Raw genomic sequence first — 21,792 nt, forward strand, 5'->3', positions numbered from 1 at the left:
GGTGACACGAAAATAAGACTGGTGAAGGGAGACGAATGGAAGACTCGCAATAAATAACCCAGTTTCAGCCTTCATCTGGACATCCTTTTCATCTAGTGCTAGCCCTTCAATGATTTCTTCAACAGTGTAATATATCTCTCACGAGCAAAGCTTGCGTAGGAATGGTTTGAACGAACCTCACTCTGCGCTCGGTTTATGAGAAATTGAAAATGTAAAAATAGTTCTTTGACACCGTACTCCACCACCCCACTTACCTGAACAAAGCAACCCATGTCCTCCCTGGTGTCAGAGCAATCTGGGAACGAGGTTGCAACATGGCGGGAGAAAGCGAAACCAAGATGGATGTGGAAAACGATTTGGATAAATATGGAGAGGATGTTACACCGGCAAAAGATGGCGGGGTAAGAAAGATCATCAAGAAGGAAGGGAATGGTGATCGACCGCCGATTGGAAGCAAAGCAAAAGTGTATTATGCAGGAACATTGTTAGACGGGCAAGAATTTGACTCTAACATCGGGAGAAAAGATCCCTTTGAATTTGAACTTGGAAGAGGTATTAAAGCTTTACGCCTTAAGTTGTACTGAAAATACTTAGGCAGCTTTTGACAAAAACCTCGATGAGGATTGCATTAATTTTGTTAAAGGTACTGTGATCTGTCAGAAACTCGAGATTGCAGAGTTTATTTTTTACAATTAAGCTGAGCTAAACTCATTTACCGGCCCGTCTTAACGGTGCCTGCTATTGTTATTGCGTATACGTTCTGCGCATCTCCAGATACTCGGATTTCCTATCGCCGATGCCTACTAATACAGGGATATTTTTCCGCGGTTTAAATCTATCTGGAGAAAGTAGATCTTGGTAAAGAAAGAAAATTGGGGGTAACCATGCATTTTTGAGAGATAATTAAGTCAATTTGAGAAAGAACGCCATACATTGCTTTGTATTTTACAGCTTTTTACAAATATTATTCATGATTTATCTTTGAAAAATGCATGGTTACCCCCAATTTTCTTTTTGGATTTCAATAACACATGTTAAGATCTACATTTCCTGCATAATCACACACCTGGGCAAAAATATCTTTACCGTATTAGTAGGCACCATCCTTAATTAATTATAACCCTTTCACTCCTGTAAGGGCCAATGAGACTTATAGATTTTACTCTGTCTAACACCAGACGATTTTACTCGTCAATGGGAAACCCCACAGGAGTGAAAGGGTGAAAGCTTACTGGTTAACATGAATGGCAGACATCTCACCCCACAGATATTAAGCCCCATACAACTTGTCCTATGTTCTGAAGACTGTCCCGTGCAGACAAGTCATCTTTCTGGAAAAAGAGTGAGTCTAACATAATGATGGGAGACGAATGATCCGTTTGTTACATATTTAGCCAAACGGTCATCGTTTACAATGTAATTCATGCTGTAATAATTATTCTTCTGAGCATGAATGCAGAGGCCAAATCATCTGTGGGGAAAATAGGCAGTACAGAACCCGTACACCAACCTGTATTTGCTATTCATATGGGAGTCTTCTTAGAATGATTATTACAGGTTCTAACCCTAACCTTGAATGACATAGCCATGCAATTATTGAAAGCTAACCATTTTAAAATAAAATGGGTGCTTGGACTTAAATGCAAGAAACACAAGGCAGGTCAGATGGCGAGTGACTTCGAACGAGGGAGGTAGTTCATGAAATTAAACAGGCATCAATGCCGTTGTTTGATACAATGTAGCTGAACTGTACAGCTGTATATAAGAGAATTTCTGAGTGTTATCGAAAATACTTAATAATCATTCTAAGGAGACTCCCATATGAATAACAAATGTAGGATGGTGTACGGGTCTCATACGACTAGCCACTTTGGGAAAAATAGCAACATGTTCTATGGTAGTTTATATTTCAAGACAAACGGCAGTGAATTCTTTCGTTGGTTGGCTGGCAAATTTGAATCAGAATGTCAAAAGAAATTTCGTGTCAATATTAATTTTGTCAAAAGTGAACACAGACGAAGAATCAGACAAACCGCTTTTCATTCATCCCAGACAGATGCTACACTTCTAGTATAAAGGAAAGTTGAGGCAGAGGGTGTAAAGTTAGGGTTGCAGGTCATTGTTTTACCATAACTGATGTGATGGCCAAGATATAAACAGATTTGTCACACTTTAGTCTAACACACTTTAATTCACAAACATGCCATGCTTAAATTTGACTTCTTTACATTATGTAGTAACAAGGCTGCCTAAGAAAATTTTTCTGGAGTCCTTTGGGCTTCCAAAATTCAAAGTTAGTAGCCTGAGTCATTTTTTCAAGAGCCCAGAATTAATTAACTGAAAGTGAGGATGAATGACCTTGTGATAAGTTAGGTGCCCGTTTGGGCTACTCGTTCAGAAATTTGGTTGCCCTCGCTCGCAAAGAAGGCGCCCCAGGCGACCAGGTGACCGTTAGGCAGCAGACTCGAGTAATCACCAAATGCCTCTTAAGCTAACTAAACACTACAACTGAAACAATCCAAACCTTTACAGAAATGCTAACCTTAGACATTATCTAAAGCATAGTGTTTAGGCCTAATGTTATCATTAGTGAAGGTTTGGGTTGCAACCTTAACTTGCAACCTGCAGTTTGCACCCTCCAAAGTTGAGACTCATTGCTTTCAGGTCCCAGTTGTTTAAAAGGTGGATTGCTCTGTCCACCGGATAAACCACTACCCAGTGGTGATTTAAATTATTCAGTGGATGGCGCTATCCATCTTTTGAATGACTGGGGCCAGGTTGTGGTTATTTCTAAGAAGCAAATTACACATATGTTTTCAAATGCACCTTACTTCCCTACAGAGACCTTTTTACAATAAGTACAATGATTAAAGGCAAAATTAAGATTACACATCTTCTAGAGTAAACTTAAGGAGCAAAGACTTTTCTAAAAAGGAATGTTTTAAGGTGCTTCCTGAATCTAGTCAGATCAGATATTGATCTGAGGTCATTTTGGAATCATGTTATAGTTTTGGGGTAGTGGCAAACGGCCCTTTATTTATAATGCATGACTTCTGGTCAATTTTTTAAGGTGTTGTGATACAAGGATGGGATGTTGCTATTTCCACGATGAGATTAGGTGAGATAAGCCAGTTCACCATATGGCCAAACTATGCTTATGGCAAAGATGGTAGCGGTGACAAGATTCCTCCAAATGCCACTCTACAGTTTCAAATTGAACTTGTTGAATGGAAAGGAGAAGATGTGACAAAAGATGGACAGGTGACAAAACTCACGTTTGAAAAGGGTGAAGGCTATGACAAACCAAACATTGGTGCCACATGCGAAGGTGAGGAGACAAGTACAATGTTGGTCCTTGGGCAGTAACACTGAGAGATAATAGATTTCGGCTGAGATTCTTTGTATTTTGTTTACGAGGCTGAGATTCTTTGTATTTTGTTTACGATCATTATTATTGGTATCATCATCATCATTATCCTTATGAAAGAAATGTATAAATTTATTTTGAAGTGATCCTTGCTCTTAACTGGACAATTGACCTTCTCCCCTCCCCTGTGTTAGTAGTTTCTTACATGTAGCTCAGTTGGTAGCTAAGAGCATTGCACCGGCATCGCACGGGTCATGGATTTGAACCCTGTCGAAGCTGCCTGAATTTTTCAGGTGTCTTAAGTTATTGCTTAAAATTGTCCAGTTAAGTGCAAGGATTGGTCAGTTGTTCATCACTATCCTTATGTTTGCTATTATTATTGTTATTGTCGTTATTATTGTCATTCCCTTCAGCTTGCTGATGTTCCTGCTGGGTATGTCATGTTACATGTACATCTCAGCTCCTACCCGCAGCTTAGAGATGCAAAACCTTTCGAAGCATACAATCTGTTCCCAACAAGGCTGACATCTGGTTGCTTCCAATAATGACTGGGATACCCAAATACAATGTATTTCTGCAGCCATTTCACAAAATCTATAGTGATTGGACCAAGAGCTCCAATGACCAGCCCTGGTGAAAATCTTTCAGCCATTTGACTCCCAGGGGTTCCACATTGACATACACAGAGTAAAATACTTAGTATGGCTGGTTCTCAGTGGCTGGCTTGGGAGTCAAAGGCTTAAGGATCTTCAAGGATCTTCACGAAGATCTTTGAAGATCCTGCCTGCCTTTAAGAGGATCCTTGAAAGTCTTGCCAAGATTTTAAAGGATCCTTGAAAATCCTGGCCAAGATCCTTGAGGATTTTCAATGTTCTTGCCAAGATCCTTGAGGATCCTTAAAGATCCTTGCAAAGATCCCTGAAGATCTTCAAGGATGTTTGCCAAGAACCTTTGAGGATGGTCAAAGATATTGTCCAAGACCCGTAAGGATCTTAAAAGAACCTAGCCAAGATCCCTGAGGATGCTTCAAAGATTCTTACAAATTCTTGAAGAACGTCAAATATTATCCTTGCAGGATCTTGAAAGATGTCTGAAAATCCTACAAAGATCCCTGTTCCTTAAAGATTGTACTGTATGAAGATACTGATTACCTAAACAATTTCAGTCATGAGACGGCCTTGAAAACCCTTAAACCACAGTCTCTACTTACATCTATTTGTTTATGACAGTAAAGTCTCGTGATAAATGTCAGTCAGTACTTTCTTCACCTACAGTGTATGATCAATAATTATGCTGAAATGACAAACTAATGTCACTAAAAAGGCCATGCTCCTTGCTGGGTTTTGGCAAAGCAAACCGTATTGACTAAAACTGATTAACCTTAAAAGAAAGGAAAATTTAAATATCACATGTTTTGCATACAATCTCATCACATGATGCTGTTTCAGAGTGGATGTTAATGCTAAGAATGGTACCGGTGAAGTAACCATGAAATAACCTTAAAATAGGTCAGTTCGTTCATGTATGTACAAAAGAATTTTATTTAAAATCTTGGAAAAAAACTGGACTGAAAAAGACTGGAAGAGAAAGGTTGTTACATAGTATGATTAAAGTAAAATAATAATATCATTCATACATTGATGAATCAAAGGAAATCAGTATCTGACAATTTTCTAACATTCTCTCTGAAATGTGCTGAACACTACAAAATAGTTCATGGCAGTCTCAAGTTATAACAGTTATTGTAATATCTCACAGACCAAAAAATACAACACACAGTCATTTCAAAGGAATTAAGTATTTAATTACAGTACGGTACCTACATGTACACGTAGTAATTATTTCATTCAGGGGTCTTTGCATTGGGTTATTGCTTTTTTTTAAATACACAAAAACAGGCTTTCAAAGCAATATTTTCGGATAAAATACAGGACTTTAAGCAATCTACAAAGAGAACCCAACATAAATCACATCATAAATGGATGAGGAAGCAGACTTAGCGGCTGAGCATGTTTCTGTCCTATTAAGTTAGGGCCGGTTCACATGGAGGTGGGGGACCCAGGTAGGTGAGGTACACTGCCTCGGTGGGGTAACCAATCTCTCCATACAATTTCTCTTTATTTCTTGATTGTGTTCACATGAGAGGTGGGGTACCTCACTGAGGCAGGTTACCTGGTCAGCCGGGCGGGTAACCCGCTTAGGTGGGATGAGTTTTCTCCATGTGAATGCTGAAGGTGGGGGACCCTGCCTGACTTGGGTGATTTATCTTTTAGTTTGAACATTCTGCAGGTGTAGTAATAATATAATAATTTGTAATAATTTAGCTGCTCCGGACAATCTTCCGATTCATGTATACAAAAAGAGATCAAGATTCATAGAAGCCCTTAGCAGAATGTGCAAAGATACTGGTCTTTATTAAGTGCTGATGTGAGTTCTTTGCTATTTTGAGAGTAAACTGTTTCATATTGCTTTTGGCCTGGCCTGCAGCATTTACGAGTTCATCAAATACGGTATCTGTTACTGATATTTCCCACAATCTATGGATTACATTGATCCGTGTACAGCATGATTTTATGTTCAAAGTTTGCAACCCTAAGGATACTTAATATAATTTATGCATAGGATCTTTAAGGATTTCATACACTGCACTCTAAAAAAGGCCCTTACAACATCCTTGAAGGATCCTTATAGGGTGTCTGAGGAATCTGTAAAAGATATTTTCAAGATCTCTCTAGAAAAAGATCCTTTTAAAATCCTTGTAAGATCCTTGAAGATCCTCAAAGATCCTGTGAGGTTTTTCACCAGGGAGGGGTACCACTGTATCTTTGGCATGCTAAATCCTGATACTGCTCAACCTTGCAGTTCTCTGTTGTCACAATATTTCTGTTGTCTGGCACAGCTACATCAATCACCACCCACTGAAGCCTATCTTTTAAAATGAGAGTTACTATCTGGCCTATTATGTTGCATACGCTTCTCAGTAATGATGGTGGTATCCTACATCAATTTTACCAAGTCATTCTTCACTACAGGCAGAGGTTGATGTGGATACCAATTCTCTCCACTCTTGAGGCCATAATATTTATTATTTCCTACATACATGTAGTTCCCAGTGGACCCTTAGTGCTGCCTTATCATGGCGCTTTCAATACTCCTGTGCCAGTTAGGGGCACCCACTCATGGGGCACCCACAACGTGGTGCCCATTTATTATTATTATTATTATTATTATTATTATTATTATTATTTAGTTTGCGCCTACAATCTTGGACAAAACTCATTGGGAAAATGTGACGCTCTAATATGCCTGTGTGATAAAGAGTAAATTCTTCCTACTTTTCCCCCTCCCCCCATTCCAATGTTGTTGTAAAAACCAACCAAAGGCTTGCACAGTATTTTGCATCACATTATCAACATTGGTATGGGGAGAGGGGGGAAGGACCAATATATTTTGTGAGTGCATGCCAAATGATGCTTAAACTAGAATTTTTCCCAAGAGTTTTGTCCAAGATTGTAGATATTTTTTCTGTTCAGTTGTTCAGCAGACTGAACAACATGGTGCCCATTTTATTGGTATTATTTTATACTGTGCTTTTAAGCCAACTATCATCATCTCTGGAGAGGTTAGGATATTGCTTTTAGCCTGTGTAGCTGGCGGTATTCTAGGCGAGCTGAATAAAATTTTAGGGGCAAAGTCCTCCTCTCAATTCTCCTTGCGGCTTAATGCCACTCGCGATTAGCAGCTTTGCTGCCAAAACTGTATTCCACACGGCTAAAAAATACTGCCAGCAACACAGGCCATCTTTGGATGTTCTAAACCTGCCAAACTTATGAATGTTATTTTGCTGACTTTGTAGCTCACATTGTTGGAAAGTACAATGGAAAGGTGTTTGAAGATCGTGAAGTATCTTTCCTCATGCGAGAAGGTAATACTTTGCTGGTTATATTCATTCTATCTTGCTTGAAAGGTTGAGGCCATTGACCCACTAACTAAGTAAGATACCACTAATGAGGTTGCTGCCTAACGGTCGCCTGGTCGCCTGGGGCGCCTTATTTGGGAGCGCGGGCGACCAAATTTCTGAACAAGTAACCCGAACGGGCGCCTTACTTGATTCATCCTCACTTTCTTGGAGATATGATCCCAGCTGGAATTAACTAATTCTGGGCTCTTGAAAAAATGACTCAGGCTACTATTTTTTAATGTTGGAAGCCCGAAGGGCTCCCAGAAAATTTTACTTAGGCAGCAGCCTTGCACTAACCATTTGGAAATGGTCATGCAACACAGAACCATGAAAAATGGTCATGGCAATCCCATTTATAGTAAGTATGGTGCATTGAATAATGGCTTTTGTTGCTGAACATGGTGTTGGAACCCAACAACGATTGATCGGGGATGTGCTCCAAAAGTGTTTTTACAGAAAAGGTGTGGATTTTTACCAAAAACTTGTCTTAGAATCAGGAACACAGACAACACAAGGCAGCAATTATGTTTATTTTAAAACGTAAATGTTCGCAAGTAAATTTCAATTTGTTTTGCTCTGTGAACATTCATTTTGCAGCAACAACCACCTGTAACATTGACTGGGCTCAGCCCTGACAGGTGTTACCGGTATGTATAGGTCCCTAATGAAAGCCCTGAATCATTACCCTGAGACCCAAGAGTACTGTTACTAATGGCCTTTTGTCAGGAATTTCTCCTGGCTTCTGCATGCTTGAAGCCTGGCTTCTTTCAGGTTGATTCCCCCATCCCACCCCTCTTCTTAGCTGTTTGCTTCTTCACTTTGCAGTTCCCCAGCTTCTGTACTAATTATTATAACCAGCAACCTGAAATTGTCGTGAAAGAGTCTCACCCAATATGCATACTTTCTTGTTTGTTCTTTTTCTCTGTGTGGCTAAACTTAAGATGCATGATTTTGATACATGGTCGGCCAAAAAATGAGGTTGTTCACAAGTTTCCTTACTTGACTTCAGGATCAGAGGAGGGTCTCCTCCCTGGTGTGGAAGAAGCCATACTGAAGATGTGTAGTGGAGAGAAAGCACAGATCTTTATTTTCCCTGGGAAATGGGGATTTGGCAAGTCAGGCAAACCCGAGTTTGGTATTCCAGAAAATGCATCATTAGAGTATGTAATTCACCTAAAGAAGTTTGAAAATGTAAGTTTATGTAAGAACATGTAAACTCCTCTAGGCACTTGCCTCTTCATGTAAAAGGACTACAGTAAGTAACTTATAACCAAGTTCAGTGACCAATCTTAGGAAACGTTGATAGAAAGTACATGCCCTTGCCACTGATACTGGTAAATGCCATGTTACAGCATTGGGCCAATACATGTTCTATTTAATTGAGCTGGTATTTTACTCCCAAGAGGCCCTCCCTGCTTGATTAGGTAAATGATCTGTGAGTGAAATGGTGAAGTAAATTCTTTTGTAGGGGGGGGGGGGGGATTATTTAATGTCTACAGATTTTTGTATTTACCAAAAGGCCTAGAATTGGAGAAATGGAAACTTTACCAAAAGTGTCAAAAATGCTAATTTTCCAAGATTTTGCAAAGAGGGCACCAAGGAAAAACTCTCAAAAGTGGTGTACTTTTTTAGGCAAAATTCTAGAAGCTAAAAGCTAGGAATTACAACTCACCTATTGCCTTAATTGGTATTGATTGAAAGATTAAATTGTGTCAGCAGAAATTTTTACTTAAATTATTACTTATATTCTACTTTAGGAGTCATGGTTGGTAAAACGTTAGATTAGTGCAATAGTGTATTATATATTGTTCGGTTTCTTTCTAAGTCTAAAGAAAATTGGGAGCTGAGCAACGATGAGAAGATCTCATCAGCAGAAACAACAAAGGAAAAAGGAACAAAATACTTCAAGGTTAGCTAATTTTTCAGTATGTATGAGGGAGTGGATCAAGCATATCAGTAAAATGGCCCAACTTATGAAAACTTTTCTGAATTCACATTCTTCCATGCTTATAAACCATCTATTTGTAAACAACAACACACTGTATTATACGGTCCATAGTAACATTAAGAAGAAACATTACAAGGACTTAGTTTAAGTTATTTAAAGTTAGCAACTCCGTGAAATAACTTATAAAAGTAATAAAGGTACAGTTTGGCCATCACAAAATTATTGGATCTACAAACACACATCATGATACATGGTAGTGCATTCCATACTTAAATACACAAGCAACTTTAAGGGAAACCCGAGGAGGAAATGATACTAGTTAAAACGCTCAGAAGTCATTACCGTAAAAGTCATGGATTTCTAATCTTGTAAAATCCGGGCCTGGAAACCCTGGAAAATGACTTAACTGATTAGAGTTTAATGTGAGGGTTTTTCTCTGTCCTTGTGTGGACTATTAATTTCCATTACTAATTTCCGTTAGTGGGGCTTAAACGCTCACATGGTTCTTATGGGGTAGAAACCTAGCACTTCACATTACACTCTAATCAGTTAAGTCTGTTCAAATATAAGTGCTACACGGCCGACGTTTGCAAAAACGTAACCCTTCCTTTTTCCTGTACATGTTCATTGCCGTGACTTTAACATCTTCAGTTTCCACGGCCTGCTCCCGTCTGACCTTGTAGCTTAGTCGGTAGAGTCAGCGGTGATCTAACCCGAAGGTCGTGGGTTCAATTCCCACCCAGGTCAGAGTTTTTCTCTGTCGTTGTGTGGGGTATTTCTATCAGTAGGGCTAACGCTCACATGGTTCATATGGGGTAGAAAACTACAACAAGCTGCAAAATTAGTGGAGACGTTTTACCTTTTTGGGGCGTTTTTAATTTACCTAATATCTCCCACACTGCAGCTCCCCTCCCCCCCCTTATCAGTGTTGCTAGACAAAAAAAAATTGAAAAACTTAGTCAACATTGAAAGAGGGAGAGGGGAGGGGAAGTGGGAAAGGTTTAAATTCTAGATACGGCGGGTATTGGAAGCTAGAAAAGGTGTTTTTTAATGAAATTTTGCACTTGTTGTCTGAGTTGGTTGTCACTGTATTGCCATACGGTAACTTTGTTTATTGGTACGGGAAGGCGTATATCTTTTGCGTTTAATATGGTGTTTCGAAAAAAAAAAAAGGTTTAATTCTCTGATCTGCTGTGAATGGAAAATGGCTAGCGATAAACTGGATTTTGGCGGAGTTTCGGCATGACGTAATTCGAAGCCATTTCTGTGCTTTCTGTGCTTTCTGTGAGTCAAGTCGAAAATACACATAATTTGCTAGATCAGAAGGTGCGATTTCCATTCTTTCGGTGTTTACAGTACGCTAGAAATTCTGGATGTACTTTGATCTAGTTGTGTGGCACACAAAGCACAAAACACTTGTTGCATGACCACGCTTCCATGACTCATGGCCGCCATCTTGTTTAAAACTCGAAATGTATGCAAAACCTGCATAAATTAGTACGTGACGTCAAGGGAGAACATTATAACACCCCCCCCCCCCCCCTCCTTTTGCGGGTTTGGGCGAGGAGACGGCTGACACTTCAGACTAATTTTAAGTCAGCCGGAACAGATTTCGGACCGTGGTCCGTATCGTAAAAAGCAAGACCGGCTACGAGCCCGCGATTAGCCAATCAGATTCAAGGATTTAGTGTTCCGGCCCGCTAAGAGGCTTCAGAAAAATATAAATATATGTTATCTTCATCTTCACACGTGAAAAAATCACTGTTGCTACGGTTACATATAAAGATCGCCCCTTTAATTACAGGCCCGTGGGCAGGTCTTTTTGCGGGAGGGGGCGATCCATCAAGGAGACGGACCAAACGAGCGCAGGTGGTGCGAGCAATATCCTCAATTTATCCTCTTGGCGTGTTCATTACTCAGTTCCAGTCTTTTCTTGATGTGATATCATCTGATCGGGTGAAAGAAGAAGAAGAAAAAGAAGAAGTATTTTTAAAACAAAACTGGTTGCTCAAAGGTCAAATTAGTAAGAAAGTTAGTGTCGAACACTGAGCACCGCAGTAAAGTACTGCTTCGTTCATTCCATTTAAATGGTACGTGTCACACTTGAAGTCTTTAAGTGCCCCTAACTAATACTTTGCGAATTAAAGTGGCCGTTTCACGAAATTTAACCAAAATCAGCGACCAAAACTGGCAACCAAATCAAGCGCAACGCAAAAATAACTAAAAACATTGAAGGAAGGTTTGAATAAAAGGAGACAAGGATGGACAAAATTGCATGGAGGTGGGGTAACCCGCCTAGGTCGCGTTTAGATGCAATCTTACCTCCCAGGGGTCCCGCGGGTGACCTTTCTCGAGACTACTGCGTGGTCGCTAAGTACATAAAGTATTTTTATTAATTTGTTCTGATAGCATTTTTGTGAGTTCTCATCTGTCAATACCTGACTATCGATTCGTTCTGGATTTAACACTAATATTTTCCTTCTTGTGCAGAAGGGAAAATACAAAGTTGCTTCTCAACAGTACGCCAGAGTTGTACGGTTATTGGATGGTTACTTTAGCAATGAAGAGAAGGAAAAACGGGATCCACTGTTGATAGCCGGCCATCTTAATCTGGCAGCATGCCACTTGAAGCTTAATAACAACTTCAAGTGCATTAAAGAGTGTGAAAAGGTTAACATCATTTTCTCCTATTGCTTGTACAGTAGGTGAAACATCTTAAGCCGCTGTTACATGTTGAAATCTTTAGCTAAAACGTATGTACAACTGAACTGCAAAACGAGTTTCACTAGTCATTGCACCGTGTAACACGAAAGTCGAAACTTGTCCAGGAGCGTTGAAACTGGTCTTGAAATCTTGTTATTAGATTCCCGCAAAACAAGTTGATAATAGTTCCGTGGCCTTGGCCGTTTTCTGATTGGCTTAAACAACATAGCGTAACAAGACAGAGCGACACCAGTTTCTCTTGTTTTTATCAACACTACAATAGTGGCAACCGTTGCTCAAGTAGAAAGCGGTCCCACGTTTCGCGAAACTTGTCTCGCAACGGAAGTACAAATACGTTTCACGAAACCGACCATGTTACACGGTGCAATGCTTCCTGAAACGTTTTTCGCAGCACTCAGTGTTGCCGCCACACATGTGTCAGCTAAAGCTCCATTTCAACGTCTAATAGTGGCTTTGCTTTTTTCTTCCTCCTCTTTTTACCACCTCCTTTTGGAAAAGAAAGGATGAATATAATTTCAATTTACCTTATACTAAATTTGTTTGAAGTTAAAATCAGCATTAGACTAGCAACCTTTGTGGCATGAATAAGTTAAGTTTCTCGTTGTATATGGCTGTTTTTGAAATGAAAGTTTTTAATTCACACAAAGTTTTTCTATTTGTTAACCCCATCTTAAGGTTGAGAGTTTGCTTTGTGAACTTCTCTTCCTCATTTTACAGACTAACCCTAACTTTTGGGTATGATTTTCCCTCAACTCACTATCCACCCACACAATATTCCACACAATATTCCACCCAATAGCCCATTTACGGTTATTTGACCTAGCCTATGGATGGCTGCGAGACTGCTGGTGACCATGTATTGATAGAGACCTCACTGCTTTTATTATGTAAATTGTGTTGTTGTGATTTTAATTTATTTGTTTACATTAACGTTAGAAAAGCACAAAGGTTTGTATGAAAGCAGGGTCACCGGAAGCCTCGCTTCCATTCTTTGGCCAGGTAACTTGGCTAAAACTGTTAAATAGTCTTTTACCCGCTTTACTAGAAATTGTTTCAGTACGTTTAGCACTATTATATTCATGCCGCAAAGGTTGCTAGTGTACTGCTGAATTTAACCTCAAACAACCATCTTAGTCTTTTTTTACCACTTCCTTTTGGAAAAGAAAGAAATGTTAAAATTTTAATTTACTTTATAATTATGATGATGATGATGATGATGATAATAACAATATTCCACAGGCTGAATAACGTTTCACTTTTGTGCACTAAGAGAACTTGAAAGGACTTTTTGGTCGAGTTTCATTGCTTCTTTCTAGCAGGAACCCTTAAACCCCGTTTACACGTGCAAGTGTAAATAAGGGAAAAATTGTCAAGGGTGAAATTTGTTCATGTAAACGGACGACAAGGAAAATGTGGCAAGGAATATTAATGAGATTAGTTCCCAGTGTCACGCTCATGCTGATTGCTGTCAAAATATTCACAATGGCGGCTAAAACGAAAGCAAGTTGGAGTGAACATGATAGGGACTGGGACATTCTTTTGTGTAGTCGCTGAATAACAAGTATTGTGGGGACAGGCTAAACTTGTTCAGCGTCTACACGAGTAATAATTTATCTATTCCTTTTCAACGAAAACTTGTCATTTACACGAGCAATGATAATTGTCAAGTGAAGCCATGATCCTCGCAGTTATGAACGCATTTTTAGCAATTGCGTAATTGCGGAGAAAAGCCAGGAAATTTCAGGACTTCAATGGCGTTTGATCCAGTGACCTCGCGATGCCGGTTGGGACGCTCTAACCAACTGAACTAGGAAGCCACTGATTGCATTCATAACTGCGAGGATCATAGCTTCACTTGATTTCATATCCGCAGTTCAATATATGATTCATTTCATATACCATTTCGTTCATTAATGAAAATTGTCGAGAAAACTTGTCAAGGAAAACTTGCTGGTGTAAATTAGACTTTAACATCGTTTTCGCTTTTCATTTTCATTTGATTTTCAATTGACCTGAAATTCTTATGGTTAGGTAAATCTGCCCTCTTCTTCAAACTCAAACTTGATTTCTTGCTATAATTAAAAAAAAAAAAAATACTTGAGTGTTGTTTTTTGTCTTGCCAGGCCCTTCAGATGGATAAGAAGAGTGTTAAGGCATTATTTAGGAGAGGAAAGGTAAGATTGTGTGTACCAGGAATTTTATTATGATCATTATGACATTCATCAACGTATAAAAAACCTGAAATCTCTTGTTTCATCTGAAAATCATGGCCGCGTTTTACAGGAGTAAAAACCGAGAACACTCGACGTGGTGAGGAGTGTTTATTTTAATAGCTTGTGGCTTTACAATAGCTGTGACAGCAGTGTTCGACAGTAACGCTTGCCCGCTTGCCCCAAGCGAAATATATCCGTGGGCAAGTAAAACAACTCTATGCAGACCTTGCTCGCTCGGGCAATCAGAATTTTTGTTCCAGTAATATTTTGCGGGAAGATTTGATTTGCAACGAAGAAAGTGACTAGTAGTGGCCGCAAACGCGATAAAAAAAAAAAAATTAACAACGTTACATCTCTTTCCCGTCATTTATTTTTCTGTTAAAAATATATTGGTACAAACCTCAAAACAGTGCGTAGCCGTGCGAAAGGAATGCTTGTTACAATGGAACCCAGTTTTCGCACGGCCAAATGCGCTTTGCCAAAGGTACTTTAATATTTGCCAAAGGTACTTTGATATCGAACAAGCCTGTAAATGAGCTGCGAGTCTTTTTGAGTTCGGTTTTTCTAGAAAAAAGCGAAATGGTGGTGACAACGGTGAAGGAAATTCATGAAATTTTCTCGATTACGTTTGATTTGGTTGCAAAGCATTTACTAAGTTACTACTTAAGTGACCAGTGAACACCAAATGATCGGATAACAGTTTGTTATATTTTTCATTATATCCTCTTTCTTGGACCGACAAAATTGACATTTTTAGAAGCCTTCTTTGAGTTTTAATGAGCAACAGGTCTTTAGAAGCTGGGCCACCCCCAAAAAAAAATCGTGGGCAACCAAAAAAACAAAACTGGTTGCCCAAAGGGCAAATTAGTAAGAAAGTTAGTGCCGAACACTGAGCACCGCAGGAAAGTACTGCTTCGTTCATTCCACTTCAGTAGTAAATCGTACGTGTCACAATCGAAGTCTTTAAGTGTCCCTAACTAATACTTTGCGAATTAAAGTGGCCGTTTCACGAAATTTAACCAAAATCAGCGACCAAAACTGGCAACCAAATCAAGCGCAACGCAAAAATAACTAAAAACATTGAAGGAAGGTTTGAATAAAAGGAGACAAGGATGGACAAAATTGAAGAGGATTTAAGGCTCTGTTTGCATGGAGATGGGGTATCCCGCGTTTACATGCAATCTTAACTCTCAGGGGTCCCGGGGGTGACCTTTTCTCGAGACTACTGCGTGGTCGCTAAGTACATAAACAGGCAAAATGTCGAGTGAAGGACGTATTTTGATGGTTTATGCTCTTCTACTCTCACTAACTACTCTTGCTTCAACTTTTCAGGGCTGTAGCTTCTTCCTATCACTTTTTATACTGCAACGCCTCCGCCAAAGGCAGTATATTAGGGACCTTAAGGAACGACGACGGCGACGGCAACGAGAACGTCATGGTAGTTCCTCAAAAATGACACTGGTCGAAACGGCGCTTAATTTAGGGGAGAAAATGCAAATTTCTCCTCAAGTGCTGACGTTCTTCATAGAACGTTAAATATGGCTATTTCACGTTGTTGTTTTGCTGACGACAGCAAAGAAATGGACAAAAGTGAAAAACGCACGTGCAGGGCGTACAAAGCTATTGGTCTTGCCCACTAAAACGTGCAAATTTGTGACGTTCTCGTTGCCATCGCCGTTGTCGTTGCTTAAGTTCCCTATTGTGACACGAGCCGACCGTAGGCGGGTTACCCTACCTTCAAGCGTTTACATGGCGAAACGCGACCCCAGCTGGGCGGGTTACCTCACCTATCATGTAAACGCGAGGCTGAAAAAAGAAGAGTTCATATAGACAGGCGGGTTACCCCACCATGTAAACAGGCCCTAAAATGGATTGCAATTGGGGCTTTTGAAAACTGTTCAGCCTGACTGTTTTTCATAGTTGATCTCTGTGGTTTGTAACTTAAATTACATTTAAAATGGAAAAATGACCCTTGCACTTATCTGAACAATTTAAGTAAGTTTCTTTATTTAGAGCGGTTTTCAATTGAGTGTCGAAAGTAATTAGTGAATTACTTTGGTTTATGATTACTTCACTCAGTGATTGGTTCAAAGTTTTTGCGCCATTTTTTCAACCAATCAGAAGTGAAACCAAAACCAATCGTGGCTTGCGCGTCACATTTTCCCGCTCTTCGTGTCGACTACGTGTAATTACTTCGAGTTGATTGGTTTACTGGATTATCTCCGACCTTTTTGATTGGCCAAAGTAATTACTTTGGTTTTGGTTTTACGACACTCAGTTGAAAAGCGCTCTAACACGAGAATAAAAGCATTACATGCTTAAGGGGTCGTGTACGCCTATAACCCGATGCGAGTAATACACAAAAATTACAGATGAATACAAGATTCTTGTAGTGAAAACTAAGTTCAGTCCCAGGGAGGATTCCAGATTACTATCTGCTCCTCTCCCTATCGTGACGCTTGGCCCTCCTTTCTATATTCCTGTTCCGTCTCTCAATTTCTATTTTATCACAGATGTCAGATGTGAGTCTCCGCCAGGCTAGCCGATATGTTATACGATTTCTCTCCATGTTCCGAGAGCAGCTCCGCGCTTGAGGACGTTCTTCAGGGTGTCCTTATATCTGAAAAGGGGGCGCCCGCGACTCTCCTTTAACCCTCTTCTAATACTCCATAGAGAAGTGCCTTCACGGGCCGCACATCTGGCATACGTGCAACGTGACCCATCCAAAGCAGTCTGTTCCTAACGAGAATAATCTCAATATCCGCAGACTTTGCATGATCCAGTACCTCATCGTTCGTGATAAAGTGATCCCACCTGATCTTAAGAATTGATCTCAGGTGCCGCTGCTGGATGGTTCTTAGAAGCTTGATGTGATGACGACACAGGGTCCAGGTTTCACTTCCATACATCATTAGTGGAATGATGCACTGGTTGTATACTTTGAGTTTCGTCTCTACTGTCAGATCTCTACAGTCAAAAACACTATCCCTGAGCCTCCCCATCGCACATGATGCAGCCTGAATCCGTGCTGTTATCTCTTCATCTAGCTTGCAGTCCTTGGTGACATAGCTACCGAGATATTTGAAGCGGTCTACTAATTTGTGCCCATCAAAATATAGAAATCCAGCTGGTCACCGACACTCATGGTTTCTGTTTTCTTGATGTTGATCGTGAGACCCATTTTCAGTGACAGGTTGCTGTATGCAGATAACAGACACTGTAGCGCAGTGCCATCGTTGGTAAATATGGCAATATCGTCTGCATACTGGGCTTCTCGTATGTATTTGGTGAATATCTTGGTCTTTGATTTCAAACGCCTGAGATCAAATAAGTCGCCGTCGTATCTGAAACGAACCTTGATACTATAACAGGGATTTATGTGCTTGAAAGCAAGGTAGAGCATAATGGCGGCATACATCCCAAACAGGGTAGGGGCTAGCTTACACCCTTGCTTGACGCCACTGTTGTACTCAATGGGATTAGAAAGCTCTCCATCAATACACAGTCTAGCATGCACTTCAGAGTAAAGCGTCCAGATAACTTGGACAAAATTGGCAGGGCATTCAAGCTTTCCCAAGATCTTGAATAGGAGCTCTCGATTTACGCAATCAAAGGCTTTGGTGAAGTCAAGGAAGGCGATGTGCAAGTTTTGCCGCTGTTCTCTGCATTTTTCCATCATTTGACGCAAGATGAAGATGCCATCAATTGTGCCTCTGCCGTCCCTGTAGCCTGACTGAGATTCGGGGTACACTAGCCCTGCGAGACGTTTAAGGCGCTGCAGTACGATATCAGCAAATATCTTGCCTACCACACTGAGCAGGGATATTCCGCGGTAGTTGCCACAGTTACTGCGGTCACCCTTTTTAAAAAGGATGCAGATGATGGCGTCAATCAGGTCTGATGGCAGCTTAGCTGATCTCCAAAACAAATTGAAGATGGTGAGCAAAAATGATGTCAGAGTGCGTCCACAATAAACGAGTACTTCGGGTAGTATACCATCCGGACCGGGACTCTTCTTAAGCTTGGTGTTTTTGTGGCTAGCGAAATACCTAAGTAACCTACTAGTAGAAGTGGATAAAATACATCAATTGAATAAATCAGGCTGAAAGTAAAGAATGACAATGGAAAAGGCATTTTTATAATTCAAGATAATTTAAGATTAAAATCAAAAATTATAAATTGGACATCTTCGATTCGCTACCAACTATGCAGGTGAACTGGTAAATCTGGGATCAGATTGCACCTTTCTATAAAATTGCTTAAAACTACAAGAGTCTTTAAAGTAATCTGAGACAATGTTCCATAACACAGCGCCTCTATAACGAATAGACTATACAGCTAAATCTGAAATCTGAAGTTAAATAATATGGCTACCGAGCACGTGATTAACGGGCTCATTTTGTTAGTGGTTGTCTCACATCAGAAGCTTATGAACTTAAAGCTCTTAACTTTTGTTCAGAGCTGGGGTTTTCTTGAGTTTTAAAAAAAAAAAATTATTTGGATGTAACGTAGCTCGTGCAATTTCTTGCGCATGCAGCGTCGATCTTATTTTTGTCCATCTTTGGGCATAAAATTAGTGTCGTAAAATCCCTAGCTTTGTTCCAAGGAAAAGAGTTGCGAGTTACACGCTTTAGGGTAATGTGCTTCTTCTCACATACAATGTGCAAAGTCTTTTATTTGATTCTTGCCCTCCTGAAATCTGTTTTGGCCTTGAATTTTTTTTTATTTCGAATTCACTGTTATTTGTTCCTGGACAGGCACGAATTGCTGTCGATGAACTAGACTTGGCAAAGGAAGACTTCCAACAAGCGTTGGAACTTGACCCGGGGAACAAAGAAGCCCAGCAACAGCTGCAGTTGGTAAATAAAAAAATCCGACTGCACACAGCAAAGGAGAAGTCCATATATGGTGAGATAATCTCTAGCGACTGTAGCGTTCAGGGCCCAGTTGTTCGAAGGGTGGATAGCGGTATCCACTGGATAAATCACTATACACTGGATGACTAAATTGGGTTTGCTAGTGTTGATCCGCTGGATAGTGATTTATCCGGTGGATAGCGCTATCACCTTTTGAACAAGCGAGGCCAGGAAAATACAGTACAAGGCCAGGACTCATAAATTAGTTGAAAGGTTTTGAAGAACGAGACCTACAATGCAACAGCTTTGTTGGCTTTTGTTAGTCAATGATATGGAAGCAACTGACTTTCTATAGTTTTTGCCAACAGCTTCTGGTTGAACATCTTTTAAACTGCTTTAACTGCGGGGTAGTTAAAATTTAATTAAGTGAGCTTAAACATTTTTAAAACCGGGTGTTTTCTTGTGTGCATTTATGTTGCAAATGTTATCAATGTAGAACACCTCTTAAGAAAAAAGTCGTAACTTGTTAACGGGATATAATTGTGTGTAAAACGTCCCTTTAGTTTTCTTTTTTTTTTGCGTCCTTATGGGTATGAGTTTTGGAGCGAAGTAACAATAGGGCTGTTTATACGAGAGAAAATAAGCCGCGGCTAACTCTGGCCGCGGCTTACGTCAGCCGAGAAAGGAACTATTTATACCAGTGTAAACTCCCCGGCCAGGATAAGCCGCGGCTTGAGAAAGCCGTGAACGTAGATTTTGTACCATTTATACGAGGTGTTCGCGGCTTACGTAAGCCGGGGCCAGAGTTAGCCGCGGCTTATTTTCTCTCGTATAAACGGCCCTAATGTTCCTCTCAATGGTGACCTTGTGGTGAAGTCTTTCTTAGCAATAACCATTCACACAGTCATTTGGTACTCATTCCCATTGAAAAGCTTATCAATCAACTTCACTCTTTTAGGAAAGCTCGGGAAGCCAATCTTATTTAAAAAGCTCAAACAACAGAACCTCTTGGGTTAAAAAAGCGTGACGGATAATTTTACGATCTCGTTAGCATTTTATTCTTTTTAAATTTTGGTTTGTGTATTCAGTAGCTATATCACGTTACGTTACCATTTGAAATCTTCTTTAATTACTTCATAACATGTGTATATATATATAATGAAGGGCTGACCTGAGCCACGAGAAATCAAAAACTGGATCTGCCGTTGGTTTGTAACGAACATTTGCTCCCTTTTTTGCAGCCAACATGTTTGAGCGGCTTGCACGCCAGGAAGAGCAAGAGACTGGGCACGAGGAACGCAAAGACGTATTCCAGGAGGCTGTCGACAAAGAAACTGAAGCTCAAACAAACTCACTTTCGATGAACGACCAGGTAGCATCATCAACGGAAGTGAATGGGGAGGCGGATGAGGAAATGAAAGAAGACGGTAAAGGAGGAATCGTGTGCTGACATCAGGCCGGTAGACAAAAAAATATATGAAAGTACCGGTAAGATGAACGAAAACGTTGAACTGACATTCTTTTAGCGACTGATCTTCGAGTTTGGTCCTTCTTGTTCCGTGAGGCTTTTACGTTGCAAGAGGTATTGGTTACACTGCATAAAAAGGAGGTTTTAACTCTGCTTGGTGTCTCCTGTAAATATCGCCGTCTTCACTATCCTAAATTCTTTGCCTGCATGTGAACTATGGATCCGTTTCGTTTCGGGTTTTATACATCGTGATCTAATGAGTATACGTACATGTAGAGTATTTCTTTTCTTTAGCATCAACGTCGAAATGGACCCTGGCAATGCTATGTTGTGTTTAAGGTGATTCCTTAGTAATAGAAGTTGTCGTAAGATTTTCTTTAAGCTTTTCTCGATTGTTCCCTACATTATGGTGACTCGAAATGTGCAATTAAAAAAAATAGGTCACCAAGCTGTTTTGGGAGATATAACTTGCTCAAGTTACTCATGTAATCAGTGCGACTTCATCTATCAAAGACAAGTTGTTCCATCGGTTCACGCTACGTTTTGCAGGAACAGGAAGCACAGCTTTGACGTAATTCTTGAAATAACAAAACAGGTGTATTGTATTGTTCAAAAGGAATAATTTAATGTTTGTTTTATGGCACAAGCACACGTCTTGAAAAGGCACTGACTACAAATATTCCACGAGTGCGTGATCTCGAGGAGACAATTTTGTGTCCACGAGTGATGGCTACGAATACTTTTTTCCCTGAAAGTTTTTTTTACAGCATAAAGAGGAGGAGTAAGAATAAAATTATGCCAAAAAAAGATAGGTCACCAACCTCGTTTAGGAGAAAACAGAAAGCAAACCAAGCTCGTCCCCTCAACAACATGCTTCCCCGAGAGCGCGGTTTCACTTTCACTCTCGGACTGAAATGACACTTTAGCATCATCAAGGCTATCACTCGACTCTTTTGTTTTGTGAGAGTCTAAAAAGAGAAAGTCTAAAAACGGCCATTCTTTCTAGTGTTTTTGGCCGTGTTCGATACATCAATATTCACACATGGCTACGAGTCTTTATGGTTAAATTCAAATATTGTTTTGTTTGGAAATATCCGTTGAGACTTGTGAGACAGAAAAGAGAACTGAACCTGAATACGAACGTGGCCTACGCCGTTTTATGCGCAGAACAGGATGCGCATTGCAATACTAGGGAATCACCTTAATGGCAAGTAAAATATGGTATTGAAATAAATGTTAAGAAACTCGTTCTTTT

General features: G+C 40.1%; 1 protein-coding gene across 1 annotated transcript; it reads left to right on the forward strand.

The window, feature by feature from the left end:
- The first annotated feature begins 291 nt into the window (after positions 1–291).
- LOC138060775 (peptidyl-prolyl cis-trans isomerase FKBP4-like) lies at positions 292–21,786 on the forward strand. Its single transcript, XM_068906638.1, has 9 exons — positions 292–552; positions 3,071–3,328; positions 7,224–7,292; positions 8,338–8,519; positions 9,154–9,237; positions 11,767–11,946; positions 14,124–14,174; positions 18,971–19,121; positions 20,311–21,786. Exons 1-9 carry the CDS (start codon positions 315–317, stop codon positions 20,517–20,519), a joined length of 1,422 nt encoding a protein of 473 aa, XP_068762739.1. The 5' UTR covers positions 292–314; the 3' UTR covers positions 20,520–21,786.
- The last annotated feature ends 6 nt before the right edge of the window (positions 21,787–21,792 follow it).

Source organism: Montipora capricornis, chromosome 8 (assembly GCF_036669925.1).
Source record: "Montipora capricornis isolate CH-2021 chromosome 8, ASM3666992v2, whole genome shotgun sequence".
NCBI lineage: Eukaryota > Metazoa > Cnidaria > Anthozoa > Scleractinia > Acroporidae > Montipora > Montipora capricornis.

Bases quoted from the DNA above. Each gene is read 5' to 3' on its own strand.
- LOC138060775 (XM_068906638.1), top strand. From the start codon at position 315: ATGGCGGGAGAAAGCGAAACCAAGATGGATGTGGAAAACGATTTGGAT. The intron at 3,329-7,223 runs GTGAGGAGACAA...CTGACTTTGTAG, and splicing joins CATTGGTGCCACATGCGAAG to CTCACATTGTTGGAAAGTAC. The intron at 7,293-8,337 runs GTAATACTTTGC...ACTTGACTTCAG, and splicing joins ATCTTTCCTCATGCGAGAAG to GATCAGAGGAGGGTCTCCTC.